This window comes from Prunus dulcis, chromosome 1, assembly GCF_902201215.1.
Source record: "Prunus dulcis chromosome 1, ALMONDv2, whole genome shotgun sequence".
Taxonomy (NCBI): domain Eukaryota; kingdom Viridiplantae; phylum Streptophyta; class Magnoliopsida; order Rosales; family Rosaceae; genus Prunus; species Prunus dulcis.
In genome coordinates, this window is record NC_047650.1 from 36,330,383 (window position 1) to 36,351,872 (window position 21,490).

General features: G+C 39.0%; 1 protein-coding gene and 1 pseudogene across 1 annotated transcript; one reads left to right on the forward strand and one right to left on the reverse strand.

Annotated features, from left to right (window-relative positions):
• Window positions 1–740: 740 nt before the first annotated feature.
• On the forward strand, window positions 741–2,101 carry LOC117619235 (annotated as a pseudogene).
• Window positions 2,102–19,190: 17,089 nt separating this feature from the next.
• Window positions 19,191–21,107, reverse strand: LOC117615811 (BURP domain protein RD22-like). The gene is made up of 3 exons (XM_034344969.1): window positions 20,974–21,107; window positions 20,682–20,796; window positions 19,191–20,512 (listed from the first exon to the last, which is right to left on the reverse strand). Exons 1-3 carry the CDS (start codon window positions 21,010–21,012, stop codon window positions 19,401–19,403), a joined length of 1,266 nt encoding a protein of 421 aa, XP_034200860.1. The 5' UTR covers window positions 21,013–21,107; the 3' UTR covers window positions 19,191–19,400.
• Window positions 21,108–21,490: the final 383 nt, after the last annotated feature.

Consider the following 21,490-nt stretch of genomic DNA (forward strand, 5'->3'; position numbering starts at 1 on the left):
ATTTCTTTTTAAGCATTTTACAAAGGGGTTTATTTTTGTCTTTAAAATTTTGAAGATAAGGTGAGTAGGGAAATAGGACAGAGGATGGAAATAGTAGTACTCTTTTGAAAATCAAGCCATGCAAATTTCGTTGGGAGTGCACAAGTTTCATTGATGACAATACAATTTGTGAAACAAACATATTAAATTTCCTTCTTAAGCAGCAAATTTGAAAATGAAGCTGAGCAAAATTTCGTTGTCTCTGACTTGTCCCCTTAGAATAAACTTGGCTTCTTTCATTAAAGCTTGAAGTAGCACAGTCCTACACCTACCAAATTAAGAGTAATTGCTCTCTAAAATTTAAAGAATCAATAGAAAATTTGTTTAGCTGTAGAGGTACAAACACTCAATTCCTTTCTTTCTTCGCACTTGGAATTACTTTAACAGGGCTGTACCGTGTTTTTGTATCTAAGGTTGGTCAGTTTTAGATTTTGGCAAAATATATATCTATATATAGTGAATTCGAACTTTGGCCAATAAGTAGATTTGGTTTCCACCTCTTATTCCATGCCAGGCAGCTTATGAATGGCTATATAATTGCAATATCCTGATTGTATTTCCTTGAACATTTTGATTTCGTTATTGGGAATGGAAAATAACGAAATGTTTCTTGATTGTTTTATCAGTAATTCAGTTATCCATACTCATCATTATTGTAATCTGTTACAATCGGAACACCACATATAGTCAGGAGCTGGAAAATGGCAGGAAGCCATCAAGCTGCTCAAAATGACATAGAAAACCCATACATTTCATTAGCAAATTCGATGAGAAAAGGGTTCAATAGCTTGTCTCCCCCATCCTCCGAGTGCTGTATCTACAGAGTTCCTCAACGACTACGAAGTGTGAATGAAAAGCTCTGCACACCTCAGGTGGTCTCTATAGGCCCACTTCACCATGGAAAGGAAGGCTTGAATGTCGTATAGGAAGAGCACAAACAGAGATACCTGCAAGATTTTATAGGTCGGACCAATGTGAGTTTGGAGGATTATATTAAGAAAATAAAGGACCACGAAGCAAGATTGAGACGTTGTTATGGAGAACCCATCAAGTTTAGCAGTGATGAATTTGTAACAATCATTCTAGTGGATGCCGCCTTCGTTATTGAGCTCTTATTGAAGGACTACTTCAAATTTTGGGATGAAAATGACCGCATATTTGACAAACCAGGTATGTTGCAAGATGTATGGACAGATATGTGGTTGCTTGAAAATCAGTTGCCATTCTTAATTCTCGAGGATCTTTTCGACCCACAGAAAATTACACTCCCTGCTGATGCTGACAATAACTGCATTACTGAGGGGCTTTCAATAATTAGTCTTTCTTTCAGTTTCTTCGAACATCTATTGCCTGTTGACAAAATGGAAGACAATTTGGAGACTTTTAGATCAGTGGCACATATTGTTGATCTTTTCAGGAAAATATTTAAACTCTATCAACCGTTGGAATCAAAAGCTGGAGGGGAACTCCCATCATCCATACCCAGCTTGACAGAATTACAGCACGCTGGAGTCAAGTTTGAGGCGCGACAAGGTGAAAACATATTTGACATACAATTCAGTAGCACCAATGGGGTTCTGAAGATCCCACCATTTCCATTGGGGTTCACTACAGAAATAATGAGAAATGTCCTTGCCTTTGAACAATTGCATTACCCGATGAGTAATGATAATTACACATGAGTCAGTATGTTTCCTTAATGGGTGGTTTGGTGAAAACCTCAGGGGATGTGGAGTTGCTTATTGAGTATGGAATCGCATATTCTGAGAGATATCTGATACGCGGAAACATTGAGGGGTTTACTTCATTATTAGTTAACAGCCTTTTCATTGGGGTTCCTATAGATGTTGATAACTTCTATTATGCTCATGTTTGTGACGAACTGAACAAGTACTACAGCAAGCGGTGGAACAAATGGAAGGCGATTTTGAGACAAAACTATTTCAACACACCTTGGGCAGCTATTTCTGTCATTGCAGCTGTTGTTCTTCTCATACTTACTCTCATACAAACTGTCGCCTCTGTTGTCTCTGCTACTTTACTTAATGTTCAAGTATTTTAGAGAGTGATTGAAGAATTGTTGTGGCCATTGTTTTCTTAGTTCGTGTGACTATTGTTGTAAGCTTCATTCATGTGTGTGGCTATTGTTTAGCCAACATGCATGCACATTTTACCAAGTTCCTTTCTAGCCTGACATTTTGGTAGTCTTCTCCGCAACATTTTGGTCATCCTCGTATCCATGATCTTCAAAATCAACTTTTGCAGTTTCAATTGTTCTCTAATATAATCCACAAGATCCCTTAAACTAAAAAAATCGAATTTATCATTTCATGAAAAATTAGTATATTAACGTAGAAGAGTATGGGCTACTTGGTCATTTCATGACAGTGTGCTGTGTGCATGTAGGGTGATACAAAACATATTGTTTCTTGACTGAAGCAAGTTAGTGCCGAAAAGATAATTTAAAATCAAAGTACTGGATCCCTGCTATGCACAGTAAAAGAAGAAACCAAAGATTGATAGGAAGGAATATGCATGCTTGAAAAATAGTTGAAGAATATGTGGGAATTTCTTGCTCAAATGGTAGAACACCTCCACATCCAAGGTAACAATTCCATTCTTTTCAAAAGGGGTTCAAAAATATAATTAGAGCCTTCTCGCCATTATACAATAGTGTCCGTACAGTCTGTGCATTATAACAATACTAACCTCAATGCGGGAGTACAAGGCGAAAGAGAGAAACTAGAGTTGTTCTTCAATTTCTGCAGGTAAGTTTCTCTAGCACATAATTTACTCTCTTGTTTTCAATCCTTGATTTTGTGACAAACTCTTTGCATTCGTTAAAAATAATTAAAGAAAGGCAGAACTGTACTGAAGGAAAATAAAGAAAGAAAGAAGTATGTTGTGGGTGTGCACAAGTATTATTGATAACAATTAATACAATTTGTAAAACAAACGTATTAAATTTCTTTTTTCTTTTTTTTTTGTCAAAACGTATTAAATTTCTTCTTAAGCAGCACATTTGAAAATCAAGCTCGTTTGGGACTGCTTCTCTATGAAGCACTTCTGCTTATAAGTGCTTCTAGCAAGCGCTTTTATTATAAAAATGTTGAAATTTTCATAAGAAATCTAAGTGCTTCTTGGTAAAGCACTTTAGAGTGCTTTCTGAAAAAGCACATAGCAAATGCTTCTTTAGAAAGCACTTTTATGATCTAGAAGCGTAGAAGCACTTCTAAACTTTTCTGCCAAACGCTATCAATAGTTGTCAAAAAAGCACTTTTAGCTATCCTAGAAGCGTTCCCAAACATACCCTTACTTCTCCTTTTTATACCCTTTATCCCAAAGGTATAAAAAGGATTGAGCTACAAACTCACTAATTAATACAACATGCCAAGCCTTAGAAAGGTAAAGCCATAAGCATAACATGACCAGTGAAAAGAGTCACGATTTTCAATTGTTATTTGTTTTGTTAACTTATAGCTATCCTAGAAGCATTCCCAAACATACCCTTACTTCTCCTTTTTATACCCTTTATCCCAAAGGTATAAAAAGGATTGAGCTACAAACCCACTAATTAATACAACATGCCAAGCCTTAGAAAGGTAAAGCCATAAGCATAACATGAACAGTGAAAAGAGTCACGATTTTCAATTGTTATTTGTTTTGTTAACTTATCACCAGGTTTCACTACATATGGATGGACTTCGGCAACTATTACTGCAACAAGCAGAGGAACAAATGGAAGGCGATTTTCAAGCAAGACTATATTTGAACACACCTTGGCAACTATTTTATGTCATTGCAGCTGTTGTTCTTCTCATACATACAAACTTTCTGCCCTGTTGTCTCTGTTACTTAACTTAATGTTCAAGTATTTTAGAGATCGATTGAACCATTGTTGTGCCTATTGTTTTCTTATAGTTCGTTTGTGTGAGTGGTGGTGATATTCAAATTATTTGTTTGATGTAAGACCAAATATATAATTTTTAACAAATGTATCAGGGGTAACTCCCTTGGCACTGAGAGTTTGAATCGCTCATTTATATACAAACAGAAGAACCTCCACTTCCCTAGTTTATTTTATATCTTTTGGCTCTGTGGAGCATACTTCTAAGAAATTTTCATAGGCACTGTTCACCCGTTTAAAATTTGTTCCTGTGATGGTAGGGTAAAGTTTCTCATTGTCTCGAAAACCATTAACTGGTCAACAAGTCAACTTTCTTTTGTGTGCGAGCGTGCCACTACTAGCAATGAAAATCCTAGTAGACTTCTTAAAAATGGATAATTTGCCCCCCAAGTAACAGGATCCGCCCCGAATTCCTCGAAACCCGAGAGGAATCTTGTGTAAATTCCAACATCACCCCAATGCCGGCCCCACTTACTAAAGACCGAGCCTTTCTACCAAAATTTTGGCAGTCTTCCCTGTAATTTGAACAATCCCAAAAATTTCAACCTGCATAAAACACATTTAATATCCACAACTAGTAGCATGCACAATGTATCAACATGCAATTCACATAAACGGCCTCCGGCCTTTAAATAATCTGAAGCAAATCACCAATAAAGCCCATAAGTCAAACAATTACCTTACGCAAGACAAATAATAAATTTAAACATAAATATGAATGTCTAAGTGCACTTTACATCATCTAACTTTCCCAACTATCCCACATGCAAGGTTTTAACCTCCTAATACAACAACAAGTAGTTTAAGGCCTTAGCCCAAATCGTTCATCAATCCTAAACGTGTTTTGACCAGAACACATTTACACGATCCTCCCTCAACCAAACGGGAGTATGAACAATTATTTACTCGCATCTAGTTTTCAACCGAATTTCAGGACCAACGACAGGGTCAGAACCAATCTCAATAAAACAACATAAATAACGTTTCGTCTGCGGCTGCACCTAGGTTGCCTACGTACCCTTGCTGAGGGATCAAGCCACACGTAATTCTTTCACTCCATAATCATGCTCCAAATGTTACACAACTGTTTCAGTAGTACAGGTAAGTTATCTCAAGAGTTATCTTTCCCTGTTTTAATTTAAATCACCACACACCAAACATATTTCTTTTTATACTCTAACCTTTCTCCGATATAGAAAAATAATCTCTTTCTCTTCTCACTGTTAGTGCCTCATACGCCGGAAATTCCAACGCCGCCTGTGAGACCTAATAATCACATATCCTTCTCATACGCCGGAAAATCCAACGCCATGTATGGGGTCTGTCAACACGCCGGAAAATCATATGCCACGTGTGACCTAACCATCTCATAATCTCCCCATATGCCGGAAAATCCAACGCCACATATAGGGTCTGTCAACACGCCAGAAAATCCTACGCCACGTGTGACCTAACCATCACATAATCTCTCCATACGCCGGAAAAACCAAACCCCACGTATGGGGTCTGTCAACACGCCGGAAAATCCTACGCCACGTGTGACATAGCCATCACATAATCTCCTCATACGCCGAAAAATCCAACGTCACGTATGGAGTCTGTCAACACACTGGAAAATCCTATGCCACATGTGACTTAACCATCACATAATCTCCTCATACGCTGAAAATCCAATGCCACGTACGAGGTCTGTTAACACGCCGAAAAATCCTATGCCACGTGTGACCTAACCATCACATAATCTCCCCATACACCAGAAAATCCAACGCCACTTATGGGGTCTGTCAACACGCCGGAAAATCCTACCCCACGTGTGACCTAACCATCACATAATCTCCCCATACACCGAAAAATCCAACGCCACGTATGGGGTCTGTCTTACGCCGGAAAATCCAAAGCCATGTGAGACCTAATAATCATATATCCTTTCCACACGCCGGAAATTCCAACGCCACGTATGGGAAGCCTAGTAACTAGAGGATGGTACTTACATAGTATAATCCTACATCTTTCAGTATTAACAAATAATTCTCAATTCCAAAATTCCCCAAATTCAACCTTCCAAATTCCGCCTCAAAATCCATTTCTCAATTAAATATTACTAATATCTCAACTTATTAATTTCTCAATCTTTAATCCTATATATATATACCCATTCCATGCATGTTCTTTCAATCATTGAAATTAATGCATATATATTTAACATAAATGTCCCCTCACCTCCTAATAGTCATAGCCAAGCCCACGACTCCTTTTCAACACTCATCAAATAAATTTACCCACACTCATCAAATCCATAATTTCAATTATTAAAAGTAATATCGAAAAGTTTTCACACGATAATAATAAACACTCTAAAAATCTCAACATAGTCAACATAGCACAATTAAAGGTCGTTCTATTACTCCTCGAAGGGTGAAACTACCTCGGAAGACTCACGGTCAATCGAGGGGTCAAACTATCCAATCTTGGTCAACCTGGCCCACGGGCCCACGACCTCCAAATTCTTATCCAAAAGCTCCTATGGGTTCTACAAGATTTAGGATACCCGTCTTGCAAGTTTGGTCCGGATCGGACTGTCGGATCGCTCGCAATCGCATGATCGGATGATTATTGTAAAACACAAACTTTAATTTATTAAATCGGAACATCTGGGGCTCCGATCCATGATCCGTAAAATCCTGTATGATCCTAGGGTTAGCATATATTAAATTCAAGACTATCCAACGGTTCAAACCTATCGAACCTGGATAACGTACAATATGCGAAATCCGTTCGGGGTCCAAATGTCAACCAAATTGGAATCAGAGCACCCTTACGTGCTCGTGACAACAAGGGGGTCGCATCGGGACACAATGCCCTCTGCTATAGTGCCCACACACTGCCACACGCGCCATCAGCGCATGGGTGTCTAAAGCGATACCACCCACAGGAAAACCTCAAAATTTCCAGCCAATACCCCTACCCTAGGATCAGGACATCAATTGAAGACACTTTTGTTCTTGGGCCTATCCCAAAAAGTGATCGGAAGTGGCCGGAATTTCATCCCAAAATCCAGCCAAACTTTGATTTGAAAATCAAACTATCAACGCTCATAATTTATCAAATCATATCCAACCATCAGCTATATCATAGAAAATATGTGAGAAATCATAAATCACTAGCCTGAAACGGTGGCCGGAGGAGGGAGAACGAGCTCCACGAAATTCCGTCAAAAACTGTCCAAATCACCCTGTTTCGTGGCGGTTTTCGGTGACCACGACGGCGGATTAAGGCTGAGATGGGCTATGACTGGAAGAGAGAAGTGTGGTGGTTCTAACGGGGCCCGTCTTGCTTGAATTGGTGGCCGGACTTGGGAGACATCACCATTTGAAGTTGGCTCGTCCCACTCCCCAAAGAGAATAAATTTGGGTTTTAAAAAAGCTGAACTTCAAAATATTTACGGTTATACCACTGAAATTCTTTTGATCGCCATTTTTCCGTTAAAACTTCGATTCGAGTCCACTACGTGTCTACGGACTCGTTTCGACGTGCTCCATAGAACAGTACAATCAAAATTTTCAAATTCCTTCCCAAACTTAAAATGATCTTTTTGCCCCTTATAATTTTAAATAATATTTTAATTTCTCAAAATTAATTCAAACCGTTTTATTTTAATGTTTATTTCAATTTATTCTCTCTTACTTTAATTATTTTAACACTTTTTCGGACCGGGATGTAACAATTTCACCAAAGCCTCCCCGGTCAACAAGTCAACATGTAAACCTATTAAAATATTCTAGGGACAAAATGGTCTTTTATCTGAATACATTAATAATTACCAATTTATTTAGGACCAGGTCGTTACAATCTACCCTCCTTATAAAAATTTCGTCCTCGAAATTTCATACCTGTCACTCAAAAGGGGTATGGGTACTGGGCTCGCATATACCACTCGGGTTCCCAAGTTTCTTCCTCCACAACCACGTTGGCAGTCAAGCCAAAAGCTCTAGCTAAACAATCAGAGGAAGAAAAATCTCCTTCTTCAACTAAAAATATCCTTTAATAGCTACTGTAATGCTCAATCTTCCTCTGAAAGCTAAACTCTTCCATTCGTGATTTGATTTTGCTCTAGCTCTCCCCTTAAAAGAAATCCACATTCTTTGACTTATTCATATTTTCCTTCTTTCGTTAGAATCGATAAACGACATTGTCAACACGGTTCTTTGAGAGGAATGTCAAAAATGATCATTTTTACTGAATTATAATCATCATCTACCTCTCTTTACCATGACCCATTTTTTATTCTTATGAAAGATTTCTACTCGAACGGGTTCACATGAGATGAGACCCCAAAGCACTCTTTCCACGTCGTAGCAGTCCAATTAAATGTTTGTAGAAGCATATGTATTTTATTGCTATAATTCCCCTTGAGGGAATTCGTCGAACAAGGTAGGGTGAAATCCTTATCTCCGAATCCAGTCTAAATGGCGTGTATAGAATCTTTCCATCTCTACGGATAGGATTACCAAATCCATCTAGATCTCATCCTTGGGCCTGACCACAGTACTCCCACCCTACACAAGCCTTCTTCTGTAAGAGAAATACGACTATTTTAATCTTTTCCACACTTGTGATTTCGATTATACTAAAGCAATCTTTCATATCATGAAACCAATGATCCGACATCCTGAAATTACTCTTCCCAAAGAAAGGTTGTGCTCTTAGTATCTTCGACTCAATCCTCAAAGCACTCAATCGAAAATTAGCAACATGTTCAAGCAATGGAGGATCCCTAGAAGCAAGTTGAGCAACCCTATGTCCTTCCGCCTATACAAACTCAGCAAACAACTTTATCATAGGAACATCCAACTGTTCAATAGGTATAGGTGTTGCCCCATGCAAACTTCCGATTCCTGTTCACAACCTTCCAAGACTTTTGAAACAACCTCTGTCTGTGGTAAAGCTCAGGCTTTACTTCTGCCTCAGCGGCCTATGTATCTTTCCTCTTCATCTTCTTCAAATCGGTTCCATTTCCAGAAAAATGGGCAAAAGTAACCCAAGTCACTAGTCAAACTCACAGTGGCCGAAATTTTAAGAAATTTTGGAAATAGAATTCACCATGTAAACTGGAGAAATCGGAGTGAATGATCACTGAGTGATGTAGAGGGGAAATGATGACAACATTTAGCAACAAAAATTGTGACACCTCGACTCCAAATTTAATTCCTTATTTAAATTATTTAAGTGAAATTACAAATTTACCCTTGAGGTAGGGGTAATTTGGTCACTTTCTGACCCAAAAAGTGTTTGGGGTAGTGACGGGTATTTTTGTGTATGTCGTACCGAGATGAGTTCGTAGACACTTGATGGGCTCGAATCGGAGTTGTAACGAGAGAGATATGGTCAAAAGAAACTCAGCGGCACAATCACATTTCTCTCTCTCTCTCTCTCTCTCTCTCTCTCTCTCTTTCTCTCTCTCCCGCATGGTCTCTCTCTCTCCTCTCTCTCTTGCGTGCGCAGCGGCAGCCGATCACATTTTGGCCGGCCGTTCTCTCATCCGGCCACCGATGACGACTGGGCCGGTACCAAAATGACAGGGGCGTTGTCCTCTTCCAACCCCAGCCAGGTCCTGCTGCTAGCCGCTATGGTTTCGCAGGAAAATTGAGAAGAAGCGGTCGGTGTAGTCTGAACTTCTCTGCCGTCGATCTCCCTCCTCCAGCCACCGATTCCGACGAGTGAGGTATGGTTTCTCACCTACTTTTCATGCTGTAGATGCCTGTTGGGTAGGATTCGATCGATTCTTAGCGTAGGTAACTCGATTTTTGAATTGGATTTTGGCCAGTCCTGGGATTGCCATTCCGGCAATTTTCGGTCAGTTTTTGGGGTACGTTCAAGAACAAAAGTGGCTCCAAATAGGGTGTTATACCTAGGGTAGGAGTTTGGAGCCGGGGTTTTGAGATTTTTCGGTGATGCGTAATCGCTTTGGGCACCCAGCACTACCGACGCTTGTGGCGCATGGGCGAGGGTAGTGAAGTTTCACTGTGTCTCGATGAGATCCTTAGGTTGTCACGAGTGCATAGGATTTTGCGGATCTCAATTCGGACGTCGTTTGACTATCGAACGAATATCGCCTATTGTGCGTTATCCGGGTACGATAGGTTGGGACCGTTGGATGGTCTCAAATTTAATATATGTTAATTTAGGTATTTCTAGGATTGTGTCGGAATTCACGGATCGTGAATCGGAGCCCCGGATGTTCCGATTAAGTAATTTAAAGTTTATGTTTTATATTAATCGTCAGATTGTGCGATCGTGAGCGATCTGACCGTCCGATCTAGAAAAAACTTACAGGACGAGTGTCCTATACATTTTAGAGCCCATAGGAACCTTCGGATCGGAATTTGGAGGTCAGGGGCCCCGTGGGCCCGTTTGACCAATTCTGGGTAGTTTGACCCTTGGTTGACCTTGAGTCTTTCGAGGTAGTTTTACCTTTCTAGAAGGATCATAATGACCCTAATGAAAGGTCTTGAGCGTTGTTGAGCTGTGTTGACTAAGTTGGGATTTTTAGAGTGTTTATTTGTATTATAGGAAACTTTTAGATATTATTTTAAATAGTGAAAATTATGAAATTCATGTTTATGTGAATAATCGTTGGTCTAGAAATAATATTATTTTTATGATTAAATTATGTTACTGTCTATTATAGACTGGTATCATTAAAATGGGAAGACCTCTAGTATTGGTTTAGATAAGTGAGAGAATGTCAGTTTGAAGTGTTATACGCACTACCTTAGGCACCTCCCTGGATTTTGGTTACACGACAAGTACCACCCTGTGAAAGTTAGGTCCCACGTGGCGTAGGTTATCCAGCGTGCGGACAAACCCCATACATGGCGTTGGTTGTACCGGCTTTGGGGAGATATTGTGATATGATGTTGAGGTCTCGCGTGGCGTAGGTTATCTGGCATTGAGACAGACCCCATACGTGGCGTTGGTTATACCGGCGTATGGGGAGATCTTGCGATAGTATGTTGAGGTCGTACGCGGCGTAGGTTATCCGGCATGTTGACAGACCCCATACGTGGCGTTGGTTATACCGGCTTATGGGGAGATATGTTATATGATGTTGAGGTCTCGCGTGGCGTAGGTTATCCGGCGTTGAGACAAACCCTATACGTGGCGTTGGTTGTATCGGCGTATGAAGAGATATTGTGATAGTATGTTGAGGTCGCATGTGGCGTAGGTTATCCGGCGTGTTGACAGACCCCATACGTGGCGTTGGTTGTACCGGCGTATGGGGAGATATGTGATATGATGTTCAGGTCTCAAGTGGCGTAGGTTATCCGGCGTTGAGACAGGCCCCATACGTGGCATTGGTTGTACCTGCGTATGGGGAGATCATGTGATACTATGGTGAGGTCGCACGTGGCATAGGTTATCCGGCGTGTTGACATGCCCCATACGTGGTGCTGGTTGTACCGGCGTATGGGGAAATTATGTGATATTATGTTGAGGTCGCACGTGGCGTAGGTTATCCGGCATGTTGACAGGCCCCATACGTGGCGTTGGTAGTACCGGCGTATGGGGAGATTATGTGAAATACAGAGAAATGAATAAAGGTATAGCCTATGTGTGGAATTGGGTTTTGCAGAAGGACTACGTGTGGCTTGATCCCTCAGTGAGGGTACGTAGGCAGCCTAAGGTTACTAGGTGCAGCCGCGGACATAGATGTGATTGTGTTAGGAGGTTAAAACCTCGTATGTTGAAATTTAGTAGTCATAATTCATATTTAAATTTATTGTTTGCCTTATTTAAGGTAGGAATTGATTTGATAGCGTTCTTGGTTGTTTCGTTTCAAGGCCGAAGGCTGGTTATGTGATTTGCATGAAATTATCTTGTGCATGCTACCAGTTGAGGATATAAATTGTGTTTTATGCAGGTGGTAATTTTGGAAAATGTCCAATTTACAGGAGAGACTCTGTCGAAATTTCGACAGAAAGTCTCGGTCTTTAGTAAGTGGGCCTAGCATCGAGGTCGGAAATTCCACAGAATTCGCCTTGGGTTTTGGGAAATTCGGGCCGGGTCCTTTCAAAAATCACAGTAATCGGATGTCAGACGAAGACAGTACCACGCCAAGAAATACTCTCTATGGCAAGCTCGCGTTAGAGAGCAAGGAAGAAGAACCCTAATGTTCCATTCCTGTCAATCGCGGCATTCAAGCCCACGCGAATGAAATAATACTTCACCCAACACCACTACTTCTCAATTTAAATTGTCACAACTCTCCTTGGTTAAACTCACAACTCCTCCACTCCCATATTACTTATCCAAAGAAAATTCTCTAATACTTCTCTCCAGTATTTCCCTTTGTGAAACAATTTCACTTTTGAAAGTTCCTGACAATTTTTATCTCACCACCGTAGATCCAGTATTTTCAGCTTCTCAGCTTTCCTTCCATAGGATATTGAGATACAACAATTTGGATAGACACGTTTCTAGAAACGTGACACCCCTAAGTGTAATTATCAATACACAAAATCAAACAATGTCAAAGAAACCTCATGCAGAGCCCACGCATGGTTATTATGATCATTCAGAGGTGATGCCCCTAAAATCAATAACATCAAAACAGCAAGAATCTTGCAGTAATTCATCCCAGTTCATAATGAATTTCTCTTGGAACTTAAATCAACTCCTACCGACTACTTATCAGTGTACAACCATGTTCCTCTATAAAATCTATAATCTCTAACACTTTTTCATACTAATCACCACGACGGAAGTTCAGTAGTAAGTAAGCCTACAGATCTCCACTTACTACAATTTTACCACTCTCTCCATATTCCCCTTAATGTTCTCTTGCAACTCCGAACATAAAGTTCATTGTGTTTTCCATGGTTACAAATTTACAAAGCATCTCAAATACCATTTGTGACGTCCTTAGCGTCGAAAATGTGTCATTCCGGGATGGAACCCATCATGATGCCAAAACTGAAGGAAGAGGGAAGTGTGGTGGTCGGAGTTGGGAGGCATTATGAAGTTGGCTCTCCCACTCCCAGAGAGAAGAAATTTGGGTTTTAAAAAAACTAAACTTTGAAATATTTACGGTTATGCCACTGAACTTCTTTTGATCGCCATTTCTCCGTTATAACTACGATTCGAGTCCACTACGTGTCTACACACTCGTTTCGACGTGCTCCACACAACGGTACAATTGGAATTTCCAAATTCCTTCCCAAACTTAAAATGATATTTTTCCCCTTATAACATTAAATAATATTTTAATTTCTCAAAAACCTTAATTAATTCAAATCATTTTATTTTAATGTTTATTTCAATTTATTCTCTCTTACTTTAAGAATGCTGCTAAACGAACCCTAAAATTAACTGAGTACACCCTACTATAAAAGTATATATTGAATTACTGATTTACCCTAATATAAAATGACCAAAAAGGATATATGGAATTGTGAAACAAATATAATTTTAATAAGTACACCCTACTAACCATATTCAATCCTAATCAAGAGATTGCTTGTCCTATTGCGTTTTTAACGAAAGATGTGGTGATTGAAAGAACTTGGAATTGGAAAAAAAGTGTCAACAGTTTTAGTAGAAGCATAAATCCATATGAAAAGTCAAAGATTTATAAACACTATTAAAAAATCAAACTGAAAATCAACTACAAAATAATGCTACAAGTATTAGGGTGTATAAGGGGTATTTTTGATAGTTTTATAGGGTGTACTTAGTTAATTTTACATTTTAATTAAAATATTAGGGTGTACTTAGATCATAGGGTGTACTCAGTTAATTTTAGGGTTCGTTTAGCAGCACTCTACTTTAATTATTTTAACACTTTTTCAGACCGGGATGTAACAATTTCACCAAAGCCTCCCTGGTTAACAAGTCAACATGTAAACCTATTAAAATATTCTATGGGCAAAATGGTCTTTTATCTAAATAAATTAATAATTACCAATTTATTTAGGACCGGGTCGTTACACCAAGTTACTGATTTCTAAACAAGCGGTTGTGAATTTGGGTGAGGAATATCTTCCAAGTAAGCTCTTTTCTTGCTTTAGACTGGTGAGGACTTCATAATTTTTCACAGTACAAAACTGGTAGTTCTGGCTAGAATAAATGATAAGAAAGTGAACTGTTTTAGGCAGAATTGCCTTTTACAAAGCTCAAAAAAGGAAGACCAACTCTAAAAAGACAAAAAGAGCCTTGGACTTCAATTTCTGCCTGGGTGAATGCTTCTGATCCGGGCTAGACTGGGTATGTCTGTGCTGGACTGGACTATCAACACCTTCAACTGTCAAGTTTCAGCTGCGAATTGACACCAACATTCGAGTTTGGCAGAGCTCTAATCTATTTCAAGCCTTAGGAGGCTTTTTGAATGGGCAAAATTGGGACCTTCTCAGTCTGGAAGGGGCAGAAGTTGGTGAATTTGATGATTACTAAGCTGGAACTGCACTGTAGTACCTGTTATGCTTGATCAGGGCTCTCCATAAAGTTGTTGAGGTTTTCATATTTGTAAGAACCTGAACTCTGCTTGTTTTGCCTTTAAACTGAACCAAATTTGTAACGAGAGAGATCTCGCTTTCTTTGATTATTTCTCCGAAACTGAATTGACTCTAAAGATTCTGAATTCTAGCTGACTTGTTTGTTGTGGCTCAATGAGCTTTGCTTGCTTCAGTGTTTTGAAGGCTTTTGAGATCAAGTGATCATTTTGAGTTTTTGTCTTTGATTGATTTTTTGGTTGTCCTTTGATCTGTTCACCTGTAACATCCTACATCGACCAACAGAGAGGAGGTGATGTGCCCTATATGGAAATGCCCGCCTCCATCTAACACGAGGCCTTTTGGGAGCTCATTGACTTCGGAGTCATGGGAACTCCGAAGTTAAGCTAGTTGGGGGCTAGAGCAATCCCAGGATGGGTGACCCATTGGGAAGTTGCTTGTGAGTTCCCAAAAACAAAACCGTGAGGGCAGAGAGGGGGCCCAAAGCGGATAATGTCGTGCTACGGCAGAGCCGATCCCGGGATGTGACATCCCCCTCCTCTCATATTTATAGGAAATGCTGGAGTGGGTTTTCTAATCTTTAAATAATGGGCAGCATATTTTGTAAAAGCGAGATCTTTCATTTTTAAATGTCAAAGAAAATGGGAAGTTATCTGTTCTGGCAGAGAAGAACCATCAATAATTAGTTTTCATGGAGGTCTTTTCCTTCCTTTTTCTGAAAGAAAAACCAACTCTTCTTTGTTCGCTATTATTTTTTGTAGAGAGAAAGAACACAACTTATCATGACGGTTAGTTTGCTTTTCTTGTTGAACAACTCCCTCATTCTCTACTTATCTCTTGAAAACGTAGTCTGCTTATCTCTTGGAAAGACCACCTACTCTGATGCAGAATTATATAGTAAGGGATTTTGATCTTTTGGCTGCTGAGTTTCAAAGAAGTCTTTTCTGTAATGACCTGCCTCCATTAATTCCAATCAACTTCTCTTGTCACTAGTTGAAATTGTTGACTTCTCAAAGTCAGATAGTCACGTGGATTTCTTTGTGATCCAAGGCTGAGTGCGTCAATTTTGCCAATAGTGGTATTTTGACCCTTTTTAGGTCTTGGGTAGAGAGCTGACAATTTTAATAAAACTGTTTTGGGTTTCTTCAATTTTGGGCTTTAATCATGCCAACTTAGTTTTGAGTTTTGGGATTGTGGGCTGAGCAATCCGCATGCACTGGGCTTCCTTGGGTCTTTTTGGTAAAAAAATCTGCCTTGGGCTTTGGCTTTTTGACTTGGGGCCCTTGATTCTAATTTAAATGAAAAAACCAAATTGCTTGGGTCCAGTGTTTACCTTGTTTGTTCTGGGCCTCCAGTGCTAGGTTGGGTGTGCAGTTTTTGGCCTAATTACAAAGGGAATGCTGGTGGCTGTCCAAAATTGACATGGGCTTTTTGATTTTAGATTGGGTGTGTCAAATTAGGCCCAAACAGGCACAAGCAATCACTCTTTTTCTTTTTCTTTTTTGACGTACAGGGGGAAAAACCCCAGAAAAACAAACTAACAGACTACCAGTCAATCACTCTTATTTAACTTTAGATAAACACGTACATGAGCAACAAATCTGCATCCACTAAACATGAAATTGAGGAAATAAAGAACTTACAGCGCCATTACGGAGCACACTGTTTGAATAAATGTGAGCACAACTAGTATAGCGGCTACAATAATAGACAGGCCAGCCCATGGTGAACTGAAATAGTCTTGTTTCAAGCTTGCCTAAAATAGGCCCCAAGTCAAGAGAATTAATAAATTCCCATGCTGCCTCGCTGTCCGGTAGCATAGATTCAAGAATTCCACTCTTCACAACCAATTCCACATCCCTGGCACTGTCGACCAGGCAGTCCATGACGAAGACATAGTCGTCGATGTAATGATCATGGAGCTCACACTGCTCATAGGCAATAAGATTGCGGAAGAAAATTTCTGTTTAACCCCGTATTCACAGGTGTGGAATTTTGAGGATTCCATTCTCAAATTGTATGTCAAATAAGTTTTTATCTTTAACCATCATAAACTTGACTCCAGCCTAGTGTAATTCTGTTGCACTTGGTATGGTTAAAGTTTTGAGTTTTCTTCTGGTTGGAAGACCAGAAGATAATTGAAGTGGTCGGTTTTCATCAATTATGGTTTGGTTTTGGTTTTCAAAATAGCCAAACCGAGGCTTACGGTTCGGTGTTCGAGTTGAGCCTAAAACTGAACCAACCCAGACCAAACCCACCCCTAATCGTGACCTACTTTTCCACTATGTGCTTAGTTTTGTATTTACTTCAATGAGAGAAAAATAAGAGAATGTACGTTGAACATGGATAAGTCTTTAATATGATAATAGGTTGATTTTCAATAATTAAAGCTATAATTAAAGCTAAATACAGAAATATTCAAAACTTACCTATTAAACCTATATGTAAGTACTCTTGATATCCAACACTTACCTATTATTTTTGTACATGTGTCAAACTGTAATTTGCAGGAAAAAGAGGTATAAAACATGTCCAACACTTTATAGAATACAATATCAATGTCTTTATTATTTTTATTTTTATTTTTATACAAGAAATATTGGGGAAGAGGGGATTTAAGCACATAATATCTCAAGTGCGTGGGTAATTACTCTTAACCACTAGAACTACAAGCTTTTTGCTATACATGTATTAACATTAATAAGAAACCATGACTATTATTCTTTTATCCCTACGACATTGTGACTTCATGTAACACCGTCACAATTGCATAGCTCATACATAGCACAGTAGAGGTAGATAGAAGCTTTCGCCAAATTAAAGATCATCAGCCCTTTTAAATTGTTGGGGTACGTGGACGGTTGCTTGTGGAAAATGATCGAGCATAAGGTCGAGATGGTTGAATAATTTTTTTTAATTTCATGGTGTAAAAGGAATTTGATGTGTTGACTTGGAACAAAACCCCGCAAATATTCGATGAATCACACTTTTTTCATTATCATTATTAAAGCAATTTGTTGTTACATATAGTATAGCTTATCACTGTGCTAGTAAAATTGGAGAAAATTCTACCTCAAACTATCTGCATTGAGCTTTTACAGTCGGTTACCAAACGCAAAACAAGCTTAGAGGTGTATTTAATCACTTCCATATAAGAAAAATAGGAGAAAAACAGAGGGAAAAACTTGGGAAAAGAGCTTGCATTGGAAAAGAGCCTGTACTGGTTTTCGTTCTTTGGAATATGCAACTTGACCAAAACAACAACAACAACAACAACAACAACCAAAAAAAAAAAAAAAGAGGAAGAAAAAAGAAGGTAATTGGCCATAGGAATTTGAAGGTAATCGTTCCAGTTAAGTACGTAACAAATTGAACATTTTCTTGCCAAGATATTTTTTTGCCTGAAAATATTGTTATAAATTGTATATAAAACTCAGTACATGAAATTAGAAACTCTTTTAGACAAATATAGGGTAGGTTGAGAAAGTGAGATGAGTAGCACACTGCCTATATAGTCTACGTAGTGTTAATATGGACAAACTTGCTTGCAAACTCGTGGTTTTCTCTTTGGGATGTGGATCCAAAATCTAAATAATTAGGAATTGACTAAAAAAATAAGTTAAAATAATTGAACTTACGTCTGGTTCAGTCTTTTGTCTTATACAAACCCAAGGCCATGCTCTGCCTCTACATTCAACTTATGGCCCGGCAAAAAGATAAGGTACATAGCTAGAAGACATTGATTCAATCTGGCAAAACTTGTCTCACATAAACATATAAAACAAAAAAGTTGTTCTATACAGCCCATCATTGATTGCACTAAACCCTTATTATTAGGAGAAAAATTATATTTCCATCTACCACAGGAACCAAGTAAGCTGCATGGAGCTTCTCTTGTAATCGACCAAAGGGAAACCAACTTTGTCGTTTAAACATAGTAGGTGCACATTTAACTCACTTCCTTTTTTGTTCTTGTTTTTTCCACTTTATAATCATTTGACGGTAGGATCATTTGTCCTAACGAAACTAAAGTTGAAGGACCACTGGAACGATTTTGGACATTGAGGGACTAAAATGCAAGTCGGATCTAAGTTCAGGGACTCATATAACGAATAACCCTAAAAACTAATGACGGGAAACTCATAACTATAAACACACCCAGCATCACAGAGCTACACAAGGCAGGGGTCAAGTTTGAGGGATCAATGAATACCTTATTAGATTTGCTGATCGGACTCTTGAAATTCCAAGATTGAAATTAAGCCATCATACAGAGGTATTAATTAGAAATCTCATCGCATTTGAACAATGCCACTACGAGGAGACGTACATAAGTGATTATGTTAGTCTCATGGATCGTTTTGTGAACACCTCAAAGGATGTGGAGTTGCTTGTTAAGTATGACATTGTTGAAAATTGGCTAGGTGACAACAGTGAGGTGTCTACTTTGATTAATAAGCTTGGAAAAGGGGTTACAATAAGTAGCAATGACTTTTATTTTGCTGGAACAAATGGAAGGCAAATATTAAGGTTTCTTAGGAATAACCCACGTGATTTAAATTTTTGATGTAAGCCAATTACTTTTCGATGTAGTCCATTGACAGAGCATGGAAAATATGTTGTTTTGCGTCTTGGTATATGTTTCTGGATACATTAATTCTTGATAGTTTGAGGACTTTGATATAAATGAAGGCTTCTCTAACTACATGCATTAGCAGCTTATTCCAACGTAACAATTCAACACTCAAACATTGGAGAGAACCCCCCAACAGCATGCTTTATTATGAGTACAAGTTGAAGTAGTCTACATAGTTACAAGAGAAAACTTCATCTCATCATATATCTTACACCACATGATGAAGAGGCAGAAATAAGTAGGGAGATAATTATGCAGGCCTAGGGTGCAACCCGACCAAGCTTATTATACGTACAGTGCTAAGTGATGATCATGCAGATTTGTGTTTTGGAACCCAGGCAATAGCATCAGTGGAAATGAAATGGCAGATGGGAGTGGTTCCGGGCTTAACGTTGAGGATTTGGAAGGACATATGCTCTGGGTCCCATTCTGATGTGTCTAGATGGCAGATGGTTACTGCTTTAACCTTCATCCCATCATCGGCTTTCAGGGAGAGAACATAAGCTTCTGTTTGTTTTATTGCATGGCAGAAAAACACAGCATAGGGATAGTTCTCCTTATGACACACAACGACTTTGTCACCTGCCAACTTCTTCAGTCCCGGCATTGTTGTATAGTTGTGCATGTACTTGGTGGCTCCTTCTTCCAATACCTCCGTCGAGATTGCTTCAACGTTTCTTGTTCCAAGCTTCGAAGTGCTAAAATCAACCATTGATTCTAAAGATGTGGCGCAATATTTTTCCTCTCCCTTAAGGCCTGGAGCTTCACACTCTTCGATTGTTTGCTTAATTGTTTTGGCTTCCACAGATGTTGGCTTCACTGAAAAATGGTTGAAAATTTCTGGTAGTTTGTTAGAGGAGAAGGGGATCGATTGAGCACTTTCACGTGGCAGGAAAGTAGCCGTGTTTGAATTTCTAGGGAATTGGAACTGCATTGTTGCGCCAGGGCGCATGTCCTTCTCGAAGAAGAAAATAGCCAAGTCTCTATAATGGAGTAGTTGACTGTCAGGTTTGCCCTCGTCAGATGCAGGAGGACGTCCTCCATAATTTTTTCGTTGGTAACCTGAATTTCTCAATGGGATATTTTCAGGTTTGCCCTCGTCAGATGCAGGAGGAGGTTTTCTATAATTTCTTAGACTGTAATGTTTTTTGTTCGATGGGAAAATTTCAGGTTTGCCCTCGTCAGATGCAGGAGGAGGTTTTCTATAATTTCTTAGACTGTAATTTCGTTTGCTCTTTCCATCCCCAACAGATGCAGGAGGAGGTTTTCTATAATTTGTTAGACTGTAATTTCGTTTGCTCTTTCCATCCCCAACAGATGGAGGAGGACGTTTTCCATAATTCCTTAGACTGTAACTTCGTTTGTTCTTTCCATCCCCAACAGCATTCACGATATTTGTGCTCTTTTCTTCATTTGTGGAGTCTGCAAATTATATATCAACGTCATAATGGAAAATAAGTGATCAGCCGATTTGTGAATATGTGTCACTCATGTAATGACAGTAGTTAACTGATAAATATGTGGTCGAACATATTTTAGTAAAATGGCAGGCAGAAGAGATATCTAAGATTCTAAAGAGCTCAACACAAACCAGGATGCAGAAGTTCACTGATAGATCTTGGCATCTGTGTGTTTGGCAGGACGGAGTTCCAGTAAAGTTGAGGTGCTGGTTGAGCAGCATGGTTTGCCAGTGCAACCGCTGCTAGCTGCAACATTAATTCAAACTCTAATTAAAATCAAATCTCACAAAGTGTAATTAATTAGTGGACGACACTTAAGTACTTACTAAATAAAATCGGAGAGAATTATAGGAACACAAAACTTTCGTTTGTATAGAGTACAATGAGAGAGAATGGAAAAGTTAATCAAATTGCAGAGCTTACACTGAGAATAGCAAAGATGAGTGGGAGATGAAACCCCATTAGGACTGAAATTAACTTGGCAACAGATGTAGCAGGAAATTAAAGAAAGTCGGAGCTGGCTCTTATGGTAACAGTAGCAACTGGCTTCACCATTTTATAGAAGAATGATGAGGGGTACCCAGAAGTAATTGTGAATATACAATTGTGGCATGTGAGGCTAGTGGCATGATGTGATGTATCAGACGTAATTGTGAATACACAATTGTGGCATGTGATGCCTGAATATGGGAGAAAAAACCACACGGCTGGATGGTCCATAAAATATGTGGTTAATAAATAAAATATGTGGGGTCGAGAGCCCACTAGGAGTTGCATCGTTCAGGATTGAAGATTTACACAATAATTTTAGGACCACATGTCATGAAAACAAAAAAAATATGTCCCTGTTATAAAGAAATGAAACTCACATAGGTATAGGTAAAACTAGATGGCAATTAGTTAAAAGATGGAGATAAAGTTAGAAGGTATTAGTCAAAAG

Coding starts and splice junctions, on each gene's coding strand:
- LOC117615811 (XM_034344969.1), bottom strand. CDS start 21,012: ATGGGGTTTCATCTCCCACTCATCTTTGCTATTCTCAGT. Junction 20,797..20,973: donor TCATCTTTGCTATTCTCAGT/GTAAGCTCTGCA, acceptor TTAATGTTGCAG/CTAGCAGCGGTTGCACTGGC. Junction 20,513..20,681: donor CAGTGAACTTCTGCATCCTG/GTTTGTGTTGAG, acceptor TATAATTTGCAG/ACTCCACAAATGAAGAAAAG.